The following is a 26,050-nucleotide window of genomic DNA, read 5'->3' as shown; positions in this document are numbered from 1 at the left end:
AGTAATATTAAATTTTGGGTTGAGGACATAACATATTTTGGAGCCTAGGTAAAGGTGTTGGAGGAGGATGGAAGTGCTGGTCTGGTGGCAGTTGCCCCTTGACCCTATTAGGGGCTCCACCCAAAATCCCAGAAAGGCGCACTAACCCTTGACCCCAAATCTCCACCCACCATTGTTATTGTTAATGCAATCATTATCAGGTTTTTTACGTTTATTAGTTTAAACTTCACTTAATATACCAAAGTTTTATTTGTAATTCTTATACTTATTCTTGGTTTGTTCCCAAAGTTGGAAAACTCTGCCCACCATTGTTAATGTTCAAATTTCAATGCAATCATTGTCATGCTTTTAATGTTTTTTAATTTAAACTTTACATAGTATGCCAAAGTTTCATTTGCAATTATTGTACTTGTTCCTCATACATCTTTTTAAAATTAATTTTTCAAGTACTGAAGGTATTTGTGCTACTTGATAAGAGCATGAAAGCTGGTCGTTATCTATCTCTCATAAACCTAGAAGGTTGACCGTCCTTCCTATTTGCAATCCATTCCTCTAAATTCAAAATGGACTATCATATGAATCTATTATTACATAGTTATAACAAAGAAACATCTAGATTATTCACAATGATCAATAACTTCTGCAAGTATCACAAATGCATGAACACGCATATATATAAGTCTATAATTCTACTTATTTCTCAGATTTATCTTTAAATAAAATTTTCTACTAATATTAATTCTTGTTCCGATTTCCAATTCTCTTTCTCCTTGTTGCTTGATCCATTCGATGCCTTTTCAATTTCCCAATGATTTGTTCTCCCTCTTATATCTTTCGAATGAGAGGGAATTACACCTCTTCCCTAGCAAGAGACATGCTCCTTCTTAAAGTGTTGCTTGGAATTAGATATAATTTAATCATTTATTATTATCATTATCATTATGTTTTTATACTTGATTCCTTAATCAACCCTTAACAGAATTATTGTTTTATTTCATCGCCCAATTCTAATGGTTAACATTTGACTGTGATAGAAGCTGTGATCTAATTGTTATAAGAGTTGCTATCTATCTTGGCAGGGCATGACACTGCCCCCCGCCATCCCCAAACTTAGGCCCTTGGTCCCCCTGTCCCTGAAATTCACCCGTCCCCTCGTCAGGAAATTCCGTGGAACTATGATTTTACTTAAACAGTCTACTAATCATCTTTGACATACAAATTCCCCATTAATGCCAATGAGATGTTATACATTTTACTTGCGTGGAAAGTCATTTTTAGTCCCATTTCATTCATCACCTTATTTTCATTCTCAGTTGAACATTAGTAGTCAAATATTCAAAGTTGAAAATCATTCACTTTCAAATTGCTTCTGTAGCATTTGTGAGACCAAAATCAGCTAGTGAACAGCTGATGATGTACTTATTATTCCAAGAAGTTTGATTTCGATAATTTCATGTCAACTTAAATGCACTCCATTAGTAGAAACCTAATGCAACTAGGAGGAAAATACTGACAACTTTTATTTCTCTGCAATTACTTCCAAAAGCCTTTTTTCTACAAATTATGAAGTGCGTAAGCATTTGAGCATTGAAATGCAACTTATATCACTGGTTTTTTCATGAAAATTGAGACAATCAACAGATCTGATTCTTGCACTTAAGAAGTGTACAATAAGCATAGAACAAAATGTATTGGGCAAAACAAAAACAAGAAATCTAATACAAAGTTGAGATTAAAAAGATTACAGGTTTCTTCAAAAATTCCTCGATAAAAGTTAGTCAAAAGCTTGTTTGAAGATGGATGATTGTGGCATCAGAGCTCTACCATTCAAAATAATTTCCTTGTGTACTGAAGTTGTCTTATATGGAACTGTTAATAAGGTGGATTAACTCTATCTTATGAAGTGTCTGTCTGCAATGTCTGTCCAAACTCTAAAGGCTGTTATTGCGGACTTAAATCTGGTCTTTTCAATTCCTGTCAAAGGCAGGATATTTATGCATCCATGATGTTCAATTTTTCAATTACCTCAACCAATCATATCATAGAATTAAAAATTTTGAATGCAATTTTTATAGTTTAAATTTATTTTTTATTTTACATGATTATATAAATATCAATTTTCTTTTCTCTTATTGATCTATATTATAAACAGTCAGTGTACAAAATTAATTCTCATTTTTATATTACATATTTTATTATATCAAATATATGTCATATAATTTATTTATGATGTAATGTCTGCCCCACCTTTTTTTTTTAACAAAAGCAAGCTATACAATATTTTGTACGCTAGTGATACTCCCTGTACTATGCATTTAATGCGTGCTGAACACACAATCTTGAAAAAAACTTATTAATGCAGGAGTGGGCCGACTGCTAAAGTGTTTTATTAAATATTATTATAAATAAAAAAAATTTTAAATAAATTGTTAAAAGACATGGGTGTTGTTTAGGTCATGAATTAGTGAGTTAATATTATTTTACATTTTATTAATATTTTTAATCATGACTTATTAGAAAGAATTCTTTTAGGTGTATAATACTAATATAAGCTTTATTAATATATTGTAAACTTGATAAATTTATTTTTAATTTTAATTATTTTATTTTTATTTTTTATATTTTTTAAAAATAAATCAATTATGAATAATTTATTTATTCATAAATCTAGTTTTAAAGCTTAAAAATAGATTAAATACTATAACTACTTTTAATAATTGATTTATTAAAAGTAGTTATTAACTTTAAAATTCAATTTATAAATAGCTACTTCTAAACTGTGCAATATTCAACACTACAAATTTATAATAGTAACTTGAGCTCTTTTAATTTATTTTTAAAACTTAAAAATAAATTAAACATTATAATTTATAACTACTTTTAATAATTGATTTATTAAAATTTGTTATTAATCTTAAAATTCTATTTATGAGTAACTACCTTTTAAATATATAATTTTTAATATCAAAAATTTATAATACAACTTAATCATTTAATTTATTTTTAAAACTTAAAAATAAATTAAACATTATAACTACTAATAATTGATTTATTAAAAGTAGTTATTAATCTTAAAATTCAATTTTCGAGTAATTACTCTTTAAATATATAAACTTAAGATGTTTTCTTTCAATTGACGAGAATTTTACTGTATTATTTTTTAATATTTATTTGTTCATCTTGTTTAGTAGAGGTTTCTTATACATTGGGTTTAAAGTATCTTAGTTTTTATATTATTAATTTTTAAATTTGGTAATTATTGTTTAATTATTATTAGATTAATTTAAATTGATTTTTTCCTAACATGCATACATTAAATCAGATAATAGTCTATATTAAATATTGTGAAATATTATTTTTAAATTTTTTTAGAAAAATTAAGAATGTAATTATATAAATTTGTGTCATAAATAGTGTCTAGTTATTGATAATTTATGCATAATTTAGTATCCATACTTAAGTCTAGATGAGGATAAAGCATGTGTAAATTGTAGAAGAATGTATTTTGAGATACATGCAACTCATAGTTGGGGTTAAACTAAGTTTGAATTGAAGATTAATTATGTGAATCTATTTAAGATTGGTCTCATTTTGGCCAAAAAAAATAATATGGTTAAATATGGATAAGTATAATTTTTGTTAAATGTGGTTCATGATTTCAATCTAGAGTTTGAAACATTCATCAAACTAAAATGACTAATCTTTCAACAATGACAAAATATTTCAATCACTACTTAGTACTTACATCATCTAACCATCATCAATTCTAGAACTACATACACCTATCCTTTTATTTAATTATAATACATGCTTCAATTTCAATTATCTATCCTAGCCCGATTATTAGATAATTGTTTTTATTTGTTTGTTTAATCTAGATTTATACAAAAAACTTTTTTTCTTATAATAAAACTAGATATGATCTTAATATCCACAAAACATTTTTTAAAAATATACAATTGAATTAATTTTTTTTAAGTTAAACATAAATATAACTGCTCATACATATTACAGAACTCATCATATCTAACCACCTTTCATATGCTTAATATAAAATATAAATTCTAATTATCAATTGTAGTTCATATAAATTCTAATATCCACACACTATTGCTAAAATAAAAGAAAACAATATATACACTTTAACTCTATCTCTATTCCTCTATCATAGTGCCATCTCTCTCTCTCTCTCTCTCTCTCTCTCTCTCTCTCTCTCTCTCTCTCTATATATATATATATATACATATAAATATACATACATATACATATATATATCTCACCCTCTACCTCTATCTATCTTGCTTTTATCTCTCCCTCTACCTCTCCCTCTCTATCTCTCTAATTTTATCTCTCCCTCTACCTTTCTTTATATCTCTATCTATTTTTCTCTCTCTTCCTCTCTCCCTCTATTTTCATCTCTACTTTCATCAACTCTAAACTAAGCCATACTAATGGCAGGAACCCCCCCACCCACCCCTCTTCCTATCCCTATATACTTATCTCTTTACCTTTATCTCTCCCTCTACCTCTTTCTCTTTATCTATGAATCTTCTTATCTATATCTCTCTATTTTTATCTTTAACTCTCCCTCTACCTCTCTCCATCTCTCTATCTATTTCTCTCTCTCTTCCTCTCCCCCTCTATCTTCAATTCAAGTTTTATCTACTCTAAACTAATGACAGGAACATGATGCTTTGCGTCTCTTGTTTTAGAACAGACTTGGGTTAATCAACTACATTCAGTGTATTAGTTAGTTCTGCAACTCCATGTCCATCATGGGGCTAGCTATGAATTATCCAAAACATAAGTACAATACACTTAAATTTAACAACAAATGCCCTAGACAGAACTCAATTATATATTTAACAAAAATATTTTCGTAAATGCCTCTGGTAATTCAGAATTAAAAGCCAGAAAAGCAATCTTGATGGTATTAGAAATGGATATAATAAAAAACTTAAAACCAGAAGTCCGCATTTGCCACAACTGTAAACACCCCTAGAACAACAACATTCACAACTTATACCATACATATTTCACATTCAATATCATCATAATTATTCAATTTTCATACCACAACAATGACATATGTTCGCCTTAATCCAAGCATAGTTTGTGACTATGTAGAGAAGATGGGAAATATATAGAATTATATGTATTAAAAAACTATCACAAAATATTAAGCGCATAATTCATGTTACTGGTAAGATTATTTATGATGAAACGAAAAATCAAAAATCTCAAAAGGAGCATAAAACATCAGGGTTTGAAATGGCACAACAACAGTGAAAAAAGGAAAACAACCTAGACAGTAATTAGTCCATAAATATGTTGGACATATGAGTCCAAATCATTGTTACTGAGACCATTCTGGTAATCACTTAATTCTTTTATCAGTGGCTATTTGCACAAGGTAACCTGCATAATCTTTGCTAGCAACGAGGAATCACAGAATAAACTGCAGGAACTACTCTGAGAATTCAAACTATACTACACTTGGTGACTAGTCATTCTTGATTATTACCAGTACAACAGTTATGTTCACCCCTAATAGGCATGGCTACTGGTACTTAGATTACTATAAGTTTTTTCTTTCAATCATCCAAGTTTTGAAAGTACATGGTTATTTTTTAAAGCTGAGAACTTGAAAGTAAAGCCATGGGATGTACCTAGCATAAACACCCAAAAGATTTTCATTTTATCCAAATACAAAAGAAACCAAAGTGTTCCCCTACCTGCTGCATATGAGTACTCAACACAACGCACAGGAGCTTCATGTCTGCCCAAAATATCTTCCTTGCCGGTGCTGAAATCATACCTGATCACATACAGAAGTTAAAATATCGTAATTAAAACAAAAAATATACTACTCCAAATTTAGATGAGATTATCAGCTACCAAACAGTCAATGAAACAAATAAAAATGTAAGGCAAAGGAAAAATGGAACAACTAAACAATATAATGAAATAAGTTAGAAGGATCAAGAAACAATAATTTGGAATGTAATAGCAAAAATCCATAGCAGAAAAAACTATTAACATTAGCATAAATAAAGAAAGCGGACAAAAGGATAGAACATCCCAAAAGGTCCTACTGTTAAGAGTAGAAATTTCAGTCTCCAATTGCATGCAAATTTTAAAAAATAATGGGATAAAAGTTTTGTGTTTTACAGAACAGAGATGCACAAATCTAAGGAAAGAAGAATGCATGATCCTACTGTTAAAAGCAGAAAATTCATCTGTGCATGCTGATAAAAACTTCATGTATTCCATTCTGTTAGTAGTTTTCAATGACAAAAATTCCTGTTGACTGCCTCTATTTGCAACTGTATAAGCTGTCAATCACCCACAGCTCATAGTTATGTTAGCAGATCCTTCAAATTTGAGTTCAGAAACACAATCTGAAAAAAACTATGATCCTTGCAACATTAAATCACTCTCTCGGATAAAAGAATCAGTTACAACTTACGAGTCCATAGTGAATTGCTCTCTAGGAAGGATAACTCAACAACAAAATATTTAAATATATAATTAAAGGGGAAAATAAAAATCATAATAGGAACCACCTTTACAAGAAATTTCAAAAGGTTGATACGAGATGGTTATTATATCATGTTTAATGCAGTAATCTCCACTTGCCATTTTAGTTTTATCATTGTGATAGTCATGTAATTTTACTTCAAACAATGATCTCCCCTTCTTTTTAGCTTAACTTTTCTATAGGAATTGTTATGCACTATTAATTCAATGTTAATATTAATTAATTTCTATCTAGAGGATAAATCATAGTGTTGTTTGTGCATACATATGAGCATCCAATTATAAAATAACTTTCAGTTAATTGCAAAACAGTTTTGAAAAACAACTGACGATACAAAACTTATGCTTATAGCATTAAATAGTTTTCTTTAATGTCCCCTTCTTGCACATATTCAATTTTGCTTTCCCTTAGCCTATTCTCGGGTTCCCATAGGCTATTTGGCTTTGGTAAGGAGACTCATGGCTATGTTGAGAGCTCAGGTTTTCAGTTTCAGTGGGTTTTAACAACAATGCTATTTTTAGTAAGTGCTATTTTGGGTGCTTGGCATCCGCTTCAACTTCGATTCTACTTCAATGCGAAGTGGTTTCTTTTCTGATGCATTGGCAAATTTTCTAAGGTGATGGGAATCATTTTTTATATTTTCACTTAAGTGTTTTAAAGTGACTTCTAATAGGTAACTTAAGTGTTAAATATCTCGCAATATCATGCCTCCAAGAGGGGGGCACAAAAGTTGTTTCTTAAAAGGTTACATGGGGACCTTTTTGAGGGAATAAAATATTCAAATATTTGAAATGCCCTAATTTTCCACTCTAAGCTCTATATATTGGAATTTGGGCTCTCATTTCTGCATTTTGAGTTTGCACACATACAGAGATGCGGTCAGATTGAGCTTTGGAGCTCTTCATGGAGTTGTTGAGGACCAAAAACCAGTGCAATTTATCTGGTTTTGGTGGTGAAAGACCCACCCTAGCTGATTCATTGTTTCATTGAAAGGAATACATTTGATTTGATTGAGTTTTTGATGATTTGGGTTCTGCAAAGATAAAGACTTATAAGGTATTTCAATTTGGACTTCAGAATTTTTGGTGTGTTTGGTGATTTAGGGAGTTCTAGTTGCATTTGCAAGTTTTTGGGTGATAGTCCCTTCCTGGCCATACACTTGCAGCCATAGGTGGAATGACCATAGAAGCAATAGTCTACAAAAAATCATGATTATACCCGATTAATCCTGAATCCTGGAGCTAGCCAATTTATTCCCCGAAAAAAATCCTGATTCACGAAAAAATCATTGACCCAATTTTCAATGATTTTTTGCATTTAAGTCATGTTAAAATCATGTTAAAAACCCCCCAAAAAGTGAAAAAATCATTGTAAAAACTTGCAAAACCCTAGAAAAACTCGTGAAATTACTGAATTGCTTAGAAATACAGTTAACTCGAGACGGAATCAAAGCCAATGTGGAATCAACGATGAAAAAGTTTGTTATTTTGTCCCTTAGTTTTCTTTTTGACCACTGAAAAATCCTTAAATAAAGGAGGAGGAGCAATTGCAGTCATCAACCAAATTTGAAAGGGCCTCAATCATCCTAAATTGTGAGAGGCATATGAGATATTATCGAAGCAGATAGAAAATCATCTCTAATTCGCATCTTCAATATGACTCGAGCTCTCTGCAGACCCCAGCCCATGGATTCTGATGCAAACAAGTATACAATTAATATAATACACTAGCTTTAAAATTAATAATATTATGCACTATTATAGATGGCATTTTGACAAGGAAGGAACGAACCCCTATAGTTTATAATTAATACTATAAAGTAGTTTTAAAATTTAAACTATTATAGACTATGAATATATATTAATAGTTATATAATAAACTATAAATAAAAAATAATGTAAAATTTATAATAAAATAAAAATATATATTATTTTTTTAATGGAGGAAACTTAAATTTTAGCTTGGTCTGATCTTAGAGAGACCATTTAGAGAGGATCTATTCCCACGAGGCCATTTTTGGGGGCTCATCATTCCCCATACTTCACTTGTTCAAGCCCACGAGTTCAACAACCCAACAAAGGCAGAAAGCCTGCGAGCTCAATGGCCCAGCAAGGGTTTGAACCTTGGTGGCTACCTCACCAATGGAGTGTTTCTACCACAACACTAAATTTTTGAAGACATATATAATATATATAGATATAGATATAGATATATGATTTTTAATTTATAATTGATATAGTTAATTTTTGCTCAAACAAAGGCATACAATTCATTATGTGAGCAATATATCCAAAGTGCTCCACGAAATAAATCTGAATGACAACAAACAAGCTAACATACTTGTAATAAAACAGCCTCCAACACACAATCATTAAAATTTGTCTCTACCTAGAATAGTAGTTGCAAGCTAGGTATTGACATAACCAATGGCTTGCTAATCTTTTACTTCGGCTAAACAAATGTCTTTTGTTGAATTCTACCCCATATAAAAGTCTTATCAATTACCATCAAGGAATATAAAGCATTGCAACTGTGAAATATGATTTGATAAGCTTTCTCAAATATTGAACTGCCCCTAAAAAACTCCTTGCCTCAATCACAAAGAAAGTCTTGGATCACTTCAAAATGGCTTCCACTTTTACTAGATTCCTAACAATAGCTCTGTTTGATAAATTTTGATGTCATCTACTTCATAGACTTAGCTCATCTTTGATCTCAGACTTAGACAACTATTTGGTGACTACCCTTTTAAAAAATTAAATAAATATTTGCCTATGTAGTCAGCAATATGAATATAAACAAAAAAAAATCTATTTTCTACAATCCATGGGTTAAACTCTATTTTATTTACTCTCTATATCTCTATGCTATGGAAATGCCCTTAAGTTTGAAAAAAAAGTAGTTTGTGTCTATGTTTCAGATTTCTACAATTTTTTTAAATCCAATTTTTACCCATTTTTTTCAAAAAATCTTATACTTATAGTTTGCAGATTTTTTCCCCAAATGTTTTTTGTTGGTATGATATAAAGCATTGCAATTGTGGAATATGATTTGATAAGCTTTCTAAAATATTGAATTAACCCTACAAAACTACTTTCCTCAATCACAATGAAATTCTTGGATCACTTAAAAATGGCTTCCACTTTTACGATTTGTCTGATAACTTTTGATCTCAGTTGCTTTGTAGACTTAGCTAATATTTGATCTCAGACTTGGACAACTATTTGGTGTATTTGCTGACTGCCCTCTTAAAAAGTTACTGAATATTTGCCTATGTAATCAGCAATATGAATATAAACAACAAAAAAATATTTTCTACAATTTATGGGTTAAACTCTATTTTATTTGCTCTCCATATCTCTATGCTATGGAAATGCCCTTAAGTTTTTTAAAACAAATAATTTGTCTCTGTTTCTACAATTTTTTATGGTTTTTTTAAATCCAATTTTTTTCAAAAAATCTTATACTTTTGGTTTGCCGATTTTTTCCCCAAACGATTTTTGCTACTATGGGTGGAACCATATTTGGCTCTTATTTCCTTAGATATCCTTCCTTTGTTTCCGGGTATTGTTCCAATGTGTTTCCTCCAGTTGGGTGATCAATCTCCATGGATCGTTTGAAGAGTTTTGCTGTCCTTGATTTTTAAAGTGAAATCGCCCCTCTAGACAAGCTGCTGACACCATGTAAAGGGACATGAGTATTATGATGGTGGAAATGAGGTATTGGGAGTGTTAATCTCACCCTTAGCTGGCCTTTAAAAGGCACCTCATTGCTGCAAGTCCTTTAAGGTCTTTTTGATGTCATTTTGAAATTATCTTGGATGAGTTTCAGTCATTTTGGATTGGTAACAATCTTTGGCAAAAGGCTTGAATTGCTGGGAAGGCTATTGTTGTGATTTTAGTTCCATACAAGTCATTAGCAGAACATTCTGTGGGAGATCAAACTGCTGGAAAGTGACTTTAATGATGTTTAATAATATGGACAATGCTATGGATCATGTTGTGACCTTTTTCACACATCACCCCATTAATGATGGGGACCCTCTCATTTCCTGCTTTCTAGAGTTTTTGTTAGTGCCCCATGGCCTTCCGCTTCAGTTCTGCTCGGTTCTGTCAAGTTTTGAACAGTTTGAGTCCTAAGGATTGGAAGTCAGTTTTTGCAAGCCAAGTGATAACAGAGTCTAGACACCATCAAAGTGCCTAGAAAGGCCAAAGGACGAAGAACGCAATTGATTTGAACGAATTTGAACAACTTTCTATTTTTAGAAAGTTTACTTTTTTGCTTTTTCCTATTATTTAGGAAGTTTCGTTTTTGGCATTTTTAGCCCGATCCCCGGTATGGCTATTTTTTGGAAGTTTTCCCTATTTTTTAGGGATGTCTGCTTTTTGCTTTTTCGAAGTGGGGACCTAGGGTTTGCACTGGTACCATCAACCTGTATCGATCGCAATCAAAGATTTCCAAGTTTTGACCCAAAAAGCTAAGTTCCTACATTTTAGGGGTTATGACGCTTTAGATAGGTTACCTAAGTTTGGATTTCAAATATCATTCTAATCTGGCGAAAATTGGTGGAATTATCAAATTTTGGAGTTTTTCAAGTTTTTTTTGTAAATCTGGCTAATCAATGTGTGATGGTGAATGTTATGACAGGAAAGATCAAAAGTCCGCCCATGATGAAGAAGGTGCCTTAGTCTCTCGAAGTCCGCCTTGGTATGTGGTGCCTGAGATGGGAAAAGTCCGCCCTACCTTGCCTTGAACCAAGTCAAACTCCGCCCTCCTAGGTGCCTAGGAAGAAAAAAAAAGTCTGCCCAAGGAGAAGGCAAGGTCATGAACTTCAAAAGTCCACCCTCCAAGCAAAGAAGATGATAAGTAGAGATACCTAAAAAGTCCGCCATGAAGAGTTAAGGTGTGAAAAAAGTCCGCCCTAAAGGGAGACTCACCAAAGTCCGCCTTGGTGATGGTCTTGAGCTTCCAAAACTCCGCCCTACTCTTGATCAAGCTCTCCAAAGTCCACCATGATGGAGACTCTTCAAAGTCCGCCCTCAAGGTCCACAAATCATTCAAAGTCTGCCCTCAAGGTGAGGTCAGCATGGTCATGGCCATCAAAAAGTTCACCCATGATGAGAGGTGATGCCTATGTCAAAGAAGTCCACACTTCAACACTCAAAAGTCTGCCCTAAAGGGAGACTCGCCAAAGTCCGCCTTGGTGATGGTCTTGAGCTTCCAAAACTCTGCCTTCTTGGTCTCTCCAAAGTCCGCCTAGCCAAGGTAGCATGATGTCAAGACTCCAAGAGTCCGCCTTGGAGTTAAGTGCATGAATGCAAGATTCTCCAAGTTTCCCAAGGTCTGCCTTATGGTATCAAGCCAAGTTCCAAGTGTCAAAAGAACTCTGCCCTATATGGAGACAAGGTTCCAATACTAGTGCCAACACTCCAAATAAGTCCGCCAGGTGGTTAAGGAGTCAAACTAGTCAACACAAGTTTGAAAATGAGGAAAAAATTCAAAGTGATGTCAGCATATCCAAAGAAAAATTCGAACTATCAACAAAATTGGAAAAAAATTTAAGAAGAGGTATTCGAACTGTGAATTGAATTAGAAAGTTTCAAAAAAAAGATGTTTGAAGATCTAGTTCGAATCTAGGACTGAATCTCAAGTTAGAAACTTGCATGAGAATGATTGTGCAACTCGGATGAAATTAGAAACTTTCCCCATGAACATTCAAGACTAAAACTGATTTAGAAACATGAATTTGAAAGATATTTTCGTGTTTCTAATTGTGAAAACCAACTCTAATACAAATACATTATTCATTCTCTCATTTTTACACATGAAGTTCGAATTTCTTGAGCAAGTGAAGAGTGTTTAGAAAAGTTTTCTGCAGGTCAACAGCATTTTGAGAGAACCTCTAGAAGTTTTACAAGTTGAAAGAAGATTTTCACAGATTAAGCGTATTGTTGAAGATTTTGAAGTATAACCAGCTGATAGGAGGCAGATCATTCGAATTTTCTGAGTTTTAATCCTTCTATCTTCTTGTCTTTTTTCTTCTCTCTCCATCGAAGGTGAATTATTAAATTTTCTGAGTTTCCAAAGTTCATTGGAGGTGATTTTTATGGATTTTCAATGAGAAAGATCATATTGGACTGAATTGGATGAGGGTTTTTAAGGTTATAGGACCTGGTTTTGGGATTAAAATCAGAATTCAATATCCCTAGAGTGTGGGGTTTGCAAGGGAAAATTCCATTTTTGTGACTAAGTATCAAGAATAGAATGAGAATACCAAACCACTTAGTCATCGAGATCCTAAATAGTTAATCTAAGTTCTGATTTCTAACTTAAGCTTCATGTTTATTCGCAGATTTCAGGCACAACGAAGTTCCAAGTAGATAAAGATTCCCCTTTGGAATCCAAGATGAGGTCTAAGTGGAAGCTGGTCAGAGACACGAACATGGGGCATATCAACTTGAGGGAGTTCAAGAAGCGAATGTATGGCCTTAACAACTTGATGCCTACCACAACTGCCAGAAAGATGATGAGAAACGGAACTGTACAGGCTGTTGGTTTCCTTCCACCAATACAGTGTGTTGAGTTAATAGTGGAGTGCTCTAAACACTATAATTCTATAAGCCGAGAGATCATAGCACCCGACGGGAGAGTCTTGGTGAATGTCAGCGATGTTTTTATCAGGGAAGCTTTCCGCATCCCTGAATATCATAACCTTGTTTACATGACCAAGGAAGAAGCGACACGGCTATACCAGGATAACATTGAAGAATATGAGGCCAACATCAACCATCAATGGTTGGAAAAACCAAGGAAAGGTGTCTCCAAGTTACCTAAAGATCTTATAAGAGCATATTTCAAGGAAGATATTGGAGATTTGATAGTTCTGCTAAACAGGGTCATGGGTAGTCCACAAGGCGCGCCATTTGAACCTTGGATGTACTACTTCATTAATGAAATAAACATCGGAGTGAAGATGATTGATTGGGCAAAGATTATAAGTGATAATCTTGATGCCCAACTGAAGGATTTAGAGAAAAACAGGACATTCTATATGAGTTCCTATCTGGTGTACTCTCTGGCTCGAACCTACAAATACAGAGGACTCACCTGTAGAGGGGAAGTGGGAAATAAAGAAAATCAGTTTGTTGTCTACGATTGTTACCCGCAATTGCACCTCGAAGAAAAGTTTCACTTCAAAAGAGTCAATGATGCATTCTTAATGCACATTACTAGGACACTCCAGGGTGGTCTGCATCACAGGCTCTCTTAGGAATCTAGAGATTTTATCAGCAGATTTGGGAATTGGTACATCCAATATCCCAAGTTTACTTATCTAAGAATTCAAGGATTCTCTGAATCTCCTTATAAATTACCTATGTATCCCACCAACAGGGTAGTATTGCTCGAAGTTGTCAGGCAGCTGGAAAATTATATGATCATTCAGAGAGAGAAGCAGAAGAAGGAAGGGACATCTTCTCTCACCATTGGGAATGGATTGGAGACATGTCCATCGTCACAGGTTGTTGCTAGTGCGGAAAAGGAGCTTGCTTGGTATCCATTATTCCAGTATAAGACTAGAGCACATTTTGACCCTTTTCACCAAATGAAAAAGGTCGATGGTGAAATATTCGAGCATAGACCGGATCTCGAAGATTATTGCTCTGATGCAGTTGATAATTTTGAAATCAGAAAGAGATTGTGGTCCAGACTTCTCTTGAATTTGATTAGAGCAACAAAAGTATTTAGGGTAGCAGATCAACTTGAAGAGGATCCCAAGTTTGAGCAGCCTCACTTTGACAAACTAAGAAATGAGTCCCTTCCCTTGGTTAATTGGTCAGATTCTGAAAGGTCGGACTTGAATGGCCTTATGAGACCAATAATTGAATATTCGAAATGGTGGGCAAGTGCGAAGGCAAAAGATCTTAAATCCAAAGGTACCAATCTCACATATGATCTCATGGGGATCAATGAATCGATGTCTTCAAACCATCGTGTTTCGTCAAGTGTTGGGTCCAGGAAAAGGAAAGAACCCACTGAGAATTCTCTAAGGGGTAAAGGAAAGAAAGTAGTCGGGGATGCAAGCGGAAAATATAAATCTGATGAGGGTCAGTCGACCTTAAGTGCTACATCCGTTGCTCCAGTCAAGGCTACAGTTGATGAACAAAGGATGAATATTGATATAGGAGTAAGAGCTCCTTCCCCTTCAATGGAAGTGGCAATGGAAGAACCAGCCCAAGAGCCGAATTTTGTTAAGAATGTAGAGGTTAAAGAACCTGAGTTTCCAAGGGAATTACTAGATGGTATAGTTACAGGACCAAAGGAAACAGAGAATAAGTTCGATGAAAGTGGCATGGAGCAATCAACCATTCCAGATTGGTTAAAGGAACGAATAAAGGCTCAAGCTCCTAAAGAGGATCATTCGGAAGAGAACACAGAAGCATTATTGGCTATGGTGAGTAAAATGATTGAGATAAGACTGCCCAAGCCAGCCAAGAGATTCTCTTTAATTCAAAGAAATAATGCAGGTAGTTGTACCTAAAGAAGGTAAGACGTGGGACAATGTTACTCTGGAGGATTATAAGATTACTATAGTAGAGTTGGGTAAGCCTACTCAGGCTCAAGGGGTCCAGTATTTTGATGATTCTTGCAACACCATCAAGGCAAGACTAGCCAAGGAGAAGGAGAACAGAATTAAGGTTGAAGAAGAGAATTGGCAATGAAGGAAATATGTTCTCCACCTAACTAAGCCACTTGATCATGAGATACCTGTTACTCCTCCCATACCTCTTCCACAAGAGTCATTAAAGGAGTATGAAGACATGAAGGCAACCTTCAAAGAAGTGAAGGAATGGACTACGGATGCCTCAGAACGTGCTGACATACTCGTCGAGAACCTGATAGCAGTACATGAGTCCACATCTTCCTTATTGAGCAAAATTCGAGACATGGTTGAAGCTTGGGAGGATGGTGAAGATATTCAGAAGAGGATTATTCCATATCTAAAGGAAATCAGGGAACTTTCTCGGCAAGATCTTGAAAACAGGAAAGTCATCCAGCATGGTGACCTGTATGATTTCAACACTTGGTACTTTACCTTGGTTACAAGGGCTGAATCTCTAAGAAAATCCGAGGATAAGAGTATAAAAGTTGAGAAAACCGTCAGAGATATTCAAGACAAGGTTTTCCTTGTGGCAGCTGAGATATTATAGCAAGATGAGGTGCGAGAGAAGCATCTGCGTGCGGAGAATTTGAGGGCCAAAGTTCAAAGAAATTTCTTCAAAGCTGCAGGACCAATTCTCAAGGAAAATCTCTCCAGAGTCTCTAGCTGCATGCGCATAGACGAAGATTTCCTGACACAAGCACTCAACTGGGAAGATACCCTTGCCACTTGTATCGATGACATGGATATGATTGACTTCCAAATCAGCAATTTGCCAAGTGTGACCCTAAAGGAGGTGCGGCTTATTGTGTCTAGATACATTGAATCTACAAAAGGGGAAATTGGACACTCACCCCAGTGAGAATAGCAACTGTGCCACTTGTCTTCTCCTTGTTCACTCTAACTGATAGAGTTTTGGAAAACCCTAATTAGGGTTTATAACTTTCAATCTGGGCCCTTGATCGATGTTTGATCTTGATCATTCATTATTTTCTGAAAAACTATATAAGGCTACCTCCTCTCATTTGGAGAGTGTGAGGCTTTTGATATATTGTTGCGTGAAGGTCATTTTTTCAAATGGTATATTGCATGTGCGCTTTCTCTTAAGGCTTTGTAATCTCTGTTGTTTGAGTGATTAGCATGGTTTTGATTTCCTCGACACATTGATTAGAAGTTAATTTAGATTTGCCTTCAAAGTTGTTAGAATTGAATGAAGGATTTGATAAGTATTAATTAACGGTGTATCTCTGCTCATACTTTTGGTGAATGGATGATTTCCATTTCACTGTGCAAAGTTAGTCTGAGCCTATCCCCTGTGCATGCCAACATTTCGATCATAAGCACAACCTGTTGAAGATTGCCCCCGCTTTGTGTAGTTGTCCTCAGTGTGGCGAAGCAAAGTGTGGTTTCCCAAGAACACCTAGTTAATACCGTCTCCAGAGTTCATAGGTTTAGATCAGCTTTCTTAACCCTATCTCCTTTTTTCCCTTTTTTTTAAAGTCAATCCCGGAAAATCCAAAAAAAGAGAGAGAGAGAGCCTGAAATTGACAAATCTATCTAAGTCCAGAAACTTGAAAGACATTCGTAAACGTAAGTCCCCCTTGAGATTTTCAGCATACACTGCCCAAGTAGCTATCCCACTACAGTCACTTGTTCACACATATAGACCTTGGAATCAGCAGTGATTTTTCAAGAGATGATAGAATACCTTTGGGTATCTTATTCTAATGTTTGGTAGATGATAAAACGTAAACCAACAGATCAGTAGGGAGATATTTGCTGATGCTTTTGAGCTGTAGCTGAAGATAAATTTACTGACTCAGAGCTATTCTATCCTTCTCTGTGGATCAGTCATCAGACTTTCAAGGACAGTCAATGATGCTATTTATAAGGTCTGTTCAAATTTGAAATTGTTCCATTTGCAGTAAATATGTAATGTGGACAGTGAAGAGTTAATGTTATCTTGTTTTGTGATCATGCACATTAGAATTATAAATTTCCTATGAATTGTAACCTGTAAATGCTCATGAAAAGTAAATAAATGAATTCTGAAACTATTCCTATCAGCAAGCTATCTGATACTTTCATTGCATGTTAACACACAAAATTGCAAACAATTCCAACAAAAAACATCAGAGGAACTCAACAGTCTTACAAGGGTTTGCTACTACAATACAAGTTACATATAAAACAGCAACTGTCCTTTGGAAGATTTAGCGAACCTAATGTTACAAAGCAATTGAATGAAGTTGCTTTCAGTTCACTGTAAAATAAGGTTGATGAAAAATTCAGGATACAGATTAGTGTTGGTAGCATTGAATAATCTTCCATAGTACAGTAAAGGTCTTCCAACCTGTTGTGACGTTTTCACACATCGCCCCATTGCAAATGGGGACCCATGTTTTTTTTGCTTTTTAGGGTTTGTTCTTTAGGTTTTTTAGGGTTTTGTTAGCTAGCCTTTGCATTTTGAACGTCGCCCAGGGGATCACATGGATAAGCAAGTCCGGCTTGAGTAAGGTCCTGATCCTGAAATTTGGCTAAGTCTGGAATGTCCTGATCCTGAAATTTGACTAAGTCTGAAACTGAAAAAACCTCCAAAAACTAGATTTTGCAATATAACTCCTGGAGGTCTGAAACCACTCTCAAACATCTTGAAAGTATATATGGAATATAACTTAAAGGAAATGTCACTTATACTTAAATGTTATATTCCATAAAAATTATCCTGATAGAGAGTGCGAAAAGTCAAATTTCGCTCGTGTCCTTCTCCAAGGGTCCAGAGCGAAAGGCGCTCCTGTCCCTCTCCAAGGGACCAAGGCGAATCGCTCGTGTCCCTCACCAAGGGTCCAGAGCGAAAATGCTTAGTTGAGCCATTCCTGACCTTGTTTGGACGAATCGAGACATCAAAGGCATGGTGAAGGACGAAATGAGCATGATAGAGCATCCAGACTTGATCAAAAACAATGAAATGATGAAGTTTTGGCCTAGAGGGTCAAATTCGCTCCTGTCCCTCCCTGAAGGACCAGAGCGATATTCTTCATAGGACAAAATTCAAGCAAAGATCAAGGCAAGTTTGTGTTTGATGGCAAGGAAGACGATGAAATGAACTCATTGAAGACAAATTGAAGATTTTGAAACGTCAGCAAGGACCCAAAATGCCTAGTTCGCTCCTGTCCCTCAGGAAGGGACCAGAGCGATTTTTGTTATAATTGATTTTCTTGCCAAGTTGCAGACGATATCAAGGCATGGATGAATGGGGTAGAGCATGACGAGTCCGTTGAATATAAATTTGGGACCTGACAAAGTGGAATGAAGGCCACAAGGGATGGATCGCTCCTGTCCCTCTCCAAGGGACCAGGGCGATACAGTGGTTCAAGGCCGTTCCTCCAAGTTCAAGACCTTCTAAGACAAGGAACGAGGGTGGCAAGGACATTTCAAGACATCTTCATCGAGCACAAGCACTTAAAGGTCATCACAATGAAGAGATTTACACTCTAAGACCCAGATCGCTCCTGTCCCTCAGGAAGGGACCAGAGCGATATCTCTATAATGGCGTAAATTTCAAAAGGCAAACAAGTTTCGAGCAACCAAGAGGGTCGAAAGGACATCATTTCACGTAATGAAGATGATTGCAAGTTGGTAAAAACAAGAACAAGCACATAATGATGAACTTCGCTCCTGTCCCTCAGGAAGGGACCAGAGCGATGTTGGATATATTGGCCACTTCATGCAAGATTTACGTAAGGTCAAAGTTTTGCGAGATTGTAGAAGGTCCATGGCATGATTAGAGGGTGATACAAAAGGATTTTGAACGTAAAATGATCATCAAATTAAGCATAGAGACCATATCGCTCCTGTCCCTCTCCAAGGGACCAGGGCGATTTGCTTTGGATTCTTCGTTTTGCTCCAAGTTCATGCCAAGTCAAAGCCTCGCAAGGTTATGCAAGGTTCAAGGTGTTTTTTGAAGATCACATGTAAGAGTTTTGAACGTCCAAACGTTGCTAATCAAGTTAAAGAGCTCATATCGCTCCTGTCCTTTGGACAAGGACCAAGGCGATCCCATCAAAAACACTCATATTCCTTCAAAGTCAAGGCAAGGCGAGGATAGACAAGGTGAGGGACGGCGTTTGGAAGACATCACAACGAAGATTGAAGTTAAAAGTTGCCAAGATTAGAGAGAAAGACATGGATCGCTCCTGTCCCTCTCCAAGGGACAAGGGCGATGATCCCTCTAAACGTCCAAACACCTCATACAAACAAGTTGAACAAGCATAGAAGGAACAAGCAATGAAGTTATTCGCCCTACAATGAAAGTTCGAGGATCAAAGATGCATATTGAACGTGAAAACATGGAGATCGCTCCTGTCCTTTGGACAAGGACCAGGGCGATGAACATCCAAAGGCACTTAAGCACACATGCAAGACGATCTAACTCAAAGGACCCATCAAAATGATCGATATTGAACATGGAAAGGAAGGAGATGAACGTTGAAGTTGCAAGAATCAAGACAAAAATCATGAATCGCTCCTGTCCCTCTCCAAGGGACCAGGGTGATGAGGTACGTCCCTTTCATTTTCATAATTTTGGCGCCAAATAAACATTTCAAATTTTCCTTAAATGCTAAGTTCGATAAAATTGAAAATCCTATTTAAATTAGCATTTAATATGGCGTTGATCATTTATTAATTATTTTGCCTTTATTAAAAAATCGAAATTTATAAATTAAAAACGAAAGGCATTTAATTAATTATTAATTAATCTATAAAAAATCGAATTGGAGCGCTTTGGCATGTAGGTCGGCCTTGTTATTTAATTAAAAATCATTTAAAAATCGTTCAAAATTGCTATATTTTATCAAGTCGGCCTAAGGGATGAATTGAGGTGCAAGCGCTATATATAGGGGGGTGAAAACTATTATTTTCACATCATTATTTTTATCCCTCTACATGCGAATTAAGGAGAAAGAAGATAGTGCGAAGTGTGCTTGAAGGGGTGCGAATTCCATTCAAACCAAAGGTGGCGCTAATACATCAAAGGTGGTGCGATACTTCATTTGAGTGAATTTGCCAAGAGTTGAAGACCACATCAAAGGCGAACTTGAAGATCACGTTGAAGACAAAGGTGGCGAAGTTGATCTTTTGAGGAGATAACATTGAAGATCATTTATACCTCAATTTTGCCTAGGCGAATTTTGTCTTTTTGCATTCTAGAGTTAGCTCTCTTTTGAGGTATGGCGATTTGATTTTATTGCTTTTATTCATTCATCGTCATATTTTAAATTTTGAAGTTTTGAATTTTGGTTCTCTTAGCTCAATCGTTGTTTTTTAGGAAATGATAACTCTAGAGACTTATCATGACGTTTCCTAAAAACTTCTCTCTCTAATCTATGTTATTTATTGCAAAATCATGGTACTAATTTTGAAATGTTGTGTAGGCATCAAATGGAGATCTCATCAAGGAAAATCAAGTCGGATCAAGGACGGTCTTCTCAAGGACGATCAAGCCAGGACAGGGGCGACCTCTTTCAATCCAGCGTTCCAAGGCAAGGTACATCATCATCCTGCACATCAAGGACACAAGGAGTTAGAACAAAGGGCTCGTTGAAGAAGTAAATAGTTCCAGATGAATTAATTAAAGCAAGCTTCTCAACAACATCAAGTTGAATATTTACCAAAGTTACAAGTGTCAGATGAGGTGGCGTCCTAGTCATCATTTCTCCAATCAGTGAGGTCCACCTCAGCATGTCCAGATTCAATGTACTTAACTCATGGAAGGTGACACAAACTCCGATGTACCTACCCCGGCTATCCATTGGTCGATTTTTCTAGAGGGGACATGTGTCCAAGCAATACAATTTTATCATTGGTCAAGCATTAAATGTTATGTAATGGTTGTAACAAACCCTAATTAGGGTTTTCATTGTAAAATCTTGGCCATTGATCTAGAATTGATCTAAGCCATCAAATTGTATTGTGGGCACTATATAAGCCCAGGCATTTCATTTGTAAAGGTTAATTAGCAATTGTTAGAGATAGTTTGTAAATAGTTAGAATAGTTAGAGAATAGTTGGAAGCAATTAGAGTAGAATAGGAGGACAAGGCAAGAAATTGTTGCCATTGATTGTAAACAAACTCCATTTTCATTGAAGTAATGGTGAAATATGTCGTTTTCTTGCAATTTGCATGGTTCCTTGTTGAGTCTTCAATCTTAGATGGTAGATGATTAGATGAATGGAGGAAATGTGATTGATTAATGGTGGAATTCGTATATCCATACTACTAGCAGTTTGTTGATTGCAGACTTGCCTTGTGTAGTCAACTGGAATCGTTCAGCCTAAGCTCAATTTCAATTTGTTGCCTCTTCATTGATATGCATCAACTTGGATGGTATCTATGCCTGCGGTGATGATTTGAACATCATAAAGCTTCCCTTAGAAGATCGCACTAGTCTTGTGTAGATGTTCCATTGATGTCAAAACAAGATCTAGTTAGAGTTTCATCAAAAATCAAATCATTGCTCCTACATTCTTAGTATTAGGATTAGATCCTCTCTTCGCCCTTGTCCTTTTTTCATTTTTTCCAAATCTAAGTTAGTAAGAGCCTGTGTCCAGCAAAGCAGATCGGAAGTTCAATCATCACATGTAAGTCCCCTTGTGATCCCAACAAATCACATCATACCACTGGAGCTTGTCCACATGTAGAGACCCTACTAAAAGGAACCTTGGAGTCATCCTAACTGATCCTTTATGCGAATCTTCAGCAGTTAGAGACTTTTTCTCAAGAGAGGATAAGATACCCTTAGGTATTTTATTCTGTGTTAGGCTGTGTACAAAATACACGTCAACACAAGCACAGTGCATATTCTAGCTAAATTAAAATATATATATCTTATGTAAATTAAGCCATCTAGTTGTGCAAGACAATCCAATAAACACGAACTAATACAAAGAGGAAAGAAACTAAAAATGCATTTGCAATGAAGCTCAATGCCAAGGAAGAAAGAAATAAAACAAATTAAAGTAAAGCCCACAAGGACCAAAGTAGGTCAATGCAGCTCATCAATACATCCCACTGCAATAAAAAAAGTTCAAAGGTATAAAAGAACCCTAGAAGTTAAAATAGTGACTAAGATAAAAATTAAATCACTCTTACAACAAATCAAACAAGGAAAAAGAAATTATATCAGTAATCATGTATCACCATAAAGGAACTTGAAGTGTACATTCATCTACAATAGACAATTAGTATGATAAAAAAGACACTAACTTCATTTCATCAACAAATTGATGGTCAAACCATGATTGTTGAACACACCAACCACTCATTCATCACAGAAACAATTTAGCTCCCAATATCTCCAAACACAATTCTCCTTTAGAATGTGTTATAGCCTCTAGCATTTGGCATTGTGTGAGATTATAATTTCTCTCTAGACGACAAAAATTTACCAATAAAAGAAGCAATACAACTACAATTGAGCTCCCAATATCTCCAAACACAATTCTCCTTTGGAATGTGTTATAGCTCTAGCATTTGGCACTGTGTCAATTTCTCTCCAAACTACAAAATGGTACCAATAAAAGGAGCAGTACAATGTTCCTTCGTGCAAAATTTCACCAAGTTTCACAAAAATTTAAGACAGACCATGATCAACATCAAATCTCCTTATCTTTCTAAATTGATGGTCTAGTTTGGTTTCATTTGGATAAGAAACCCCCCCACAACAAACAACATCACCCTACATTGTTCTCTAAACTATCAAACCTAACACCTTACACCTTGATATTCTAGCTCAATCTTGGCATCCATTCTATGGTCCATGTACAACAATTCAAGTTCTCTTAAGGCTACCATTCCATTTGTTCGATAATTGTTTGCTTAACAAACCTTGCTCAACCTTATAATTTCACTAGAAGCAAACCATTACAAACCTTGCTAACTAAAAAGACACTATGCCAACAAAAGGCAAGCATTCTCCAAGTCATCTTTTACATAATGTTTCCTCATCTCGTGTAGAAGTTGGGGATAACTTCCTCTCAACAATGAGAAATGATGAGAATTGCCCTTGTAATTATCCCTTCCCTTTCCTTCTTACATCACTATCAAAAGTAAATATCCCAGATGTATGCCTGGCCCTATTTACTAGTCTCACTAATTACATAGTTTTAGTTCAATGAGGCCTCACTTCCTGCATGTAAATCAGACTAAGGAGGATTAAACCTAATCTATTAGATGCAAGTTATGCTAAGGCAATTTTGGAGACTTGATTTTGCAATAGATTGCATGTACTTGGCCATATGCATCCAACACATCCTAAGCCTCTTAAATCTACATAATTATACTAAAGAGGAGCACACGTCAGTTTTTGGTAGCTAAATCATTACTTTTCTTCTATTGTTCATGTGAGGATATATCATGACCTCAAGGAGACATCTAAAAGACACATGCAGCAAATGCACTTGTTGCTATCTATATAATATTTAGGTAGCAAAACCATACAACAAAAATAAGAGCAATCCAAAACAACATGATAATATCAAAATAAGAAGATGTGAGCCAAGAGGTTATCAGCATCAAGTTATAAAGAGATCAAATGCTAATTGTGTTATTTTATTGAGGTGTTAATGGTATTTCTCCACATGATGTAATTAGAATGGCCTATATAAGGACTTCTTATCTTTAATCTCATCATTCATTCTAACAAGCATTATTCTACCAAGTGTTGTCATTAATTGGAGCATTGAGAAAATTTGTTAATGACTTTGAGAAGCACAAATAATGTTGATTAAAGTGAGTTATACAAGGAGCTACTCTCTATAATCTTATCATTCATCTTGATAATTGATAACAAAGTATAGTCCAAATCATCAATTTTATCAAATTTCAATGCAATTTTTTTCTATAAAACAGTTTATTTAAAAATTAAAACAAATGTTGTACAAACCACACAACATGACAAACACTTTAGCAATGGGATCAATATAATGTGAACAACACTAACCCTCACCATTGTAGCTGTAATTTTGAAATTTTGAAACTTCAAACATTTGTATTCCAATTACATTGAAACTTATATTGCTTTTAATGAATATAGGTAATGCCACTGCATCTTCTTGGAGAGGATGCTTGAGATGCATGAACCTCTACAGTTAATGATGGTGAATTCTGAGTGGAATAGATGGCCTAATTCAAGCTCTACTCAAGGAAAATCCATCAAACAAAAGATCCTTGATGACAATTGGTGGTCCACTATGAAGTAAGACATTGTTGATTTTATTAAAAATCAAATATTAGATTGCTGATTTTCATATTAAATTTCTGATTTTAATATTTTAATTTTATTGTCCCATGTTCCAACTTTTGAAATTTCTAACATGTCAATCAATTCTTTTGAACTTTTTGTTTGCATTTTGCAGATATGTTTGCTCTTTCATCTCAACTATTGTAGATGTCATTAGATATGCTGATACAGACTTTCCTAGTCTTGGAGAGATATGTGAGGCATTTGACCGTATGCTTGAGAAGATAAAGCAAACAATTTTGGCTAAGGATCCTACTTTGGGGACATATGAGCAACATATTAGGCCCATTGTGACACAGAGGTGGAACACAATGAACACCCCGCTTCATATGCCAGCCTTACGCTCTAAATCCCAAATGGTATGCACCAAAGGATGGAAGGGTGCCTCCATGTGATGACCAAGAGGTTTAAGATAGGTTCACATGAGTCATTGATAAGATGTATCCAAAGCAGCCTACTTCAATACTTCGCACACAATTCCTTAACTTTACAAATCTCCCTAGTCCAAAATTGAGTAACCATAGGCGAGGTTGGATAGAGCCATATTAGCTCAAAGAGTTACTATCAAATGGTACACATGGCACAAGAGGGATGCACCACAATTGAGTTGTTTGCCACTCGCCTCCTTGCACAGGTTGCCATAACTTTACTACAAAGAGTAATTAGTCCACATATAGCTTACTCCATCAAGAGGAATAGACTTACCTCTAAACAAGCGTAGAAGCTAGTGGCGGTGCATAGTGCTCTTCAACTTCAGGATCGTTAGACTCTAGAGTATCGGCAGACTCCAACTTTATGATGAGATGTTGATCCCAGAGACACAGCCCATGTTGATGAGGAGGAGACACCAGGGGGATTGGTTGAATTCAGTTGGATGAGGTGGATGTGGACCATGATAGTGGCAGTGATTCAGAGGAGGTCTAATTTTGATGCAGTGTTGGAAGATGCTAATTAGGGGCAGCAATGTAGTTTTCTTTTTGTATTTTCATAAAGTAATTGAAAATGAAACTATGGCAGTAGTTAGCCTTTGGGCATTTTGTATGTCATTTTTTTGATATCACATGCGTATTGACAACAAATTCTGACTTATGAATACATATTGAGCATTGACAATGAATTCTAAACACAAATGTGGTGTTATAAGGTTCTATAATGTATACATGCATGCTTTATCCATGTTTTCATATGAATATATTGTCTATATGCATGCTTTATCCATGTTTTCGTATGAACATTTCAAATTCCCCTATATTTCCCCATATTTTATATAGTCGTCCCCTAGCTGTCCCCAAAATTGGAACAAAGGTCTCCATCCTAGAAACGCATCCCCCTGTCCCCTACCATCCCCATTCCGAAAACTCAGGGTAACATAGCTTACAACTAAAGGTTTTGGTTACTTGCTCACCAATGTGATCTACAAATAGAGGGTTAAAGATATCTCTCTTCCAAAATCCCCTCTCAAACTTGTCAATGGTCATTTTGTTGATGACTCCTTTCTCACTCTCTTAAAGAGCCAAATAATGTCAACCATGGTTTGCAATGTATGAGC

The 26,050-nt window shown here is 35.3% G+C and overlaps 1 protein-coding gene across 1 annotated transcript in view; it reads right to left on the bottom strand.

The window, feature by feature from the left end:
• Positions 1-26,050, bottom strand: part of LOC131035563 (mitotic checkpoint protein BUB3.1) — a 55,139-nt gene that overhangs the window by 21,616 nt on the left and 7,473 nt on the right. The window contains exon 3 of the mRNA XM_057967279.2: positions 5,736-5,818. Coding sequence (XP_057823262.1) covers positions 5,736-5,818 — 83 coding nt within the window. The remainder of the gene's footprint in view (positions 1-5,735; positions 5,819-26,050) is intronic.

Source organism: Cryptomeria japonica, chromosome 3 (genome assembly GCF_030272615.1).
Source record: "Cryptomeria japonica chromosome 3, Sugi_1.0, whole genome shotgun sequence".
In the NCBI taxonomy this organism is placed as follows: Eukaryota; Viridiplantae; Streptophyta; class Pinopsida; order Cupressales; family Cupressaceae; genus Cryptomeria; species Cryptomeria japonica.
Note: the sequence above shows the minus strand (reverse complement) of the source record. Positions and strands in the feature narration are given on the sequence as shown.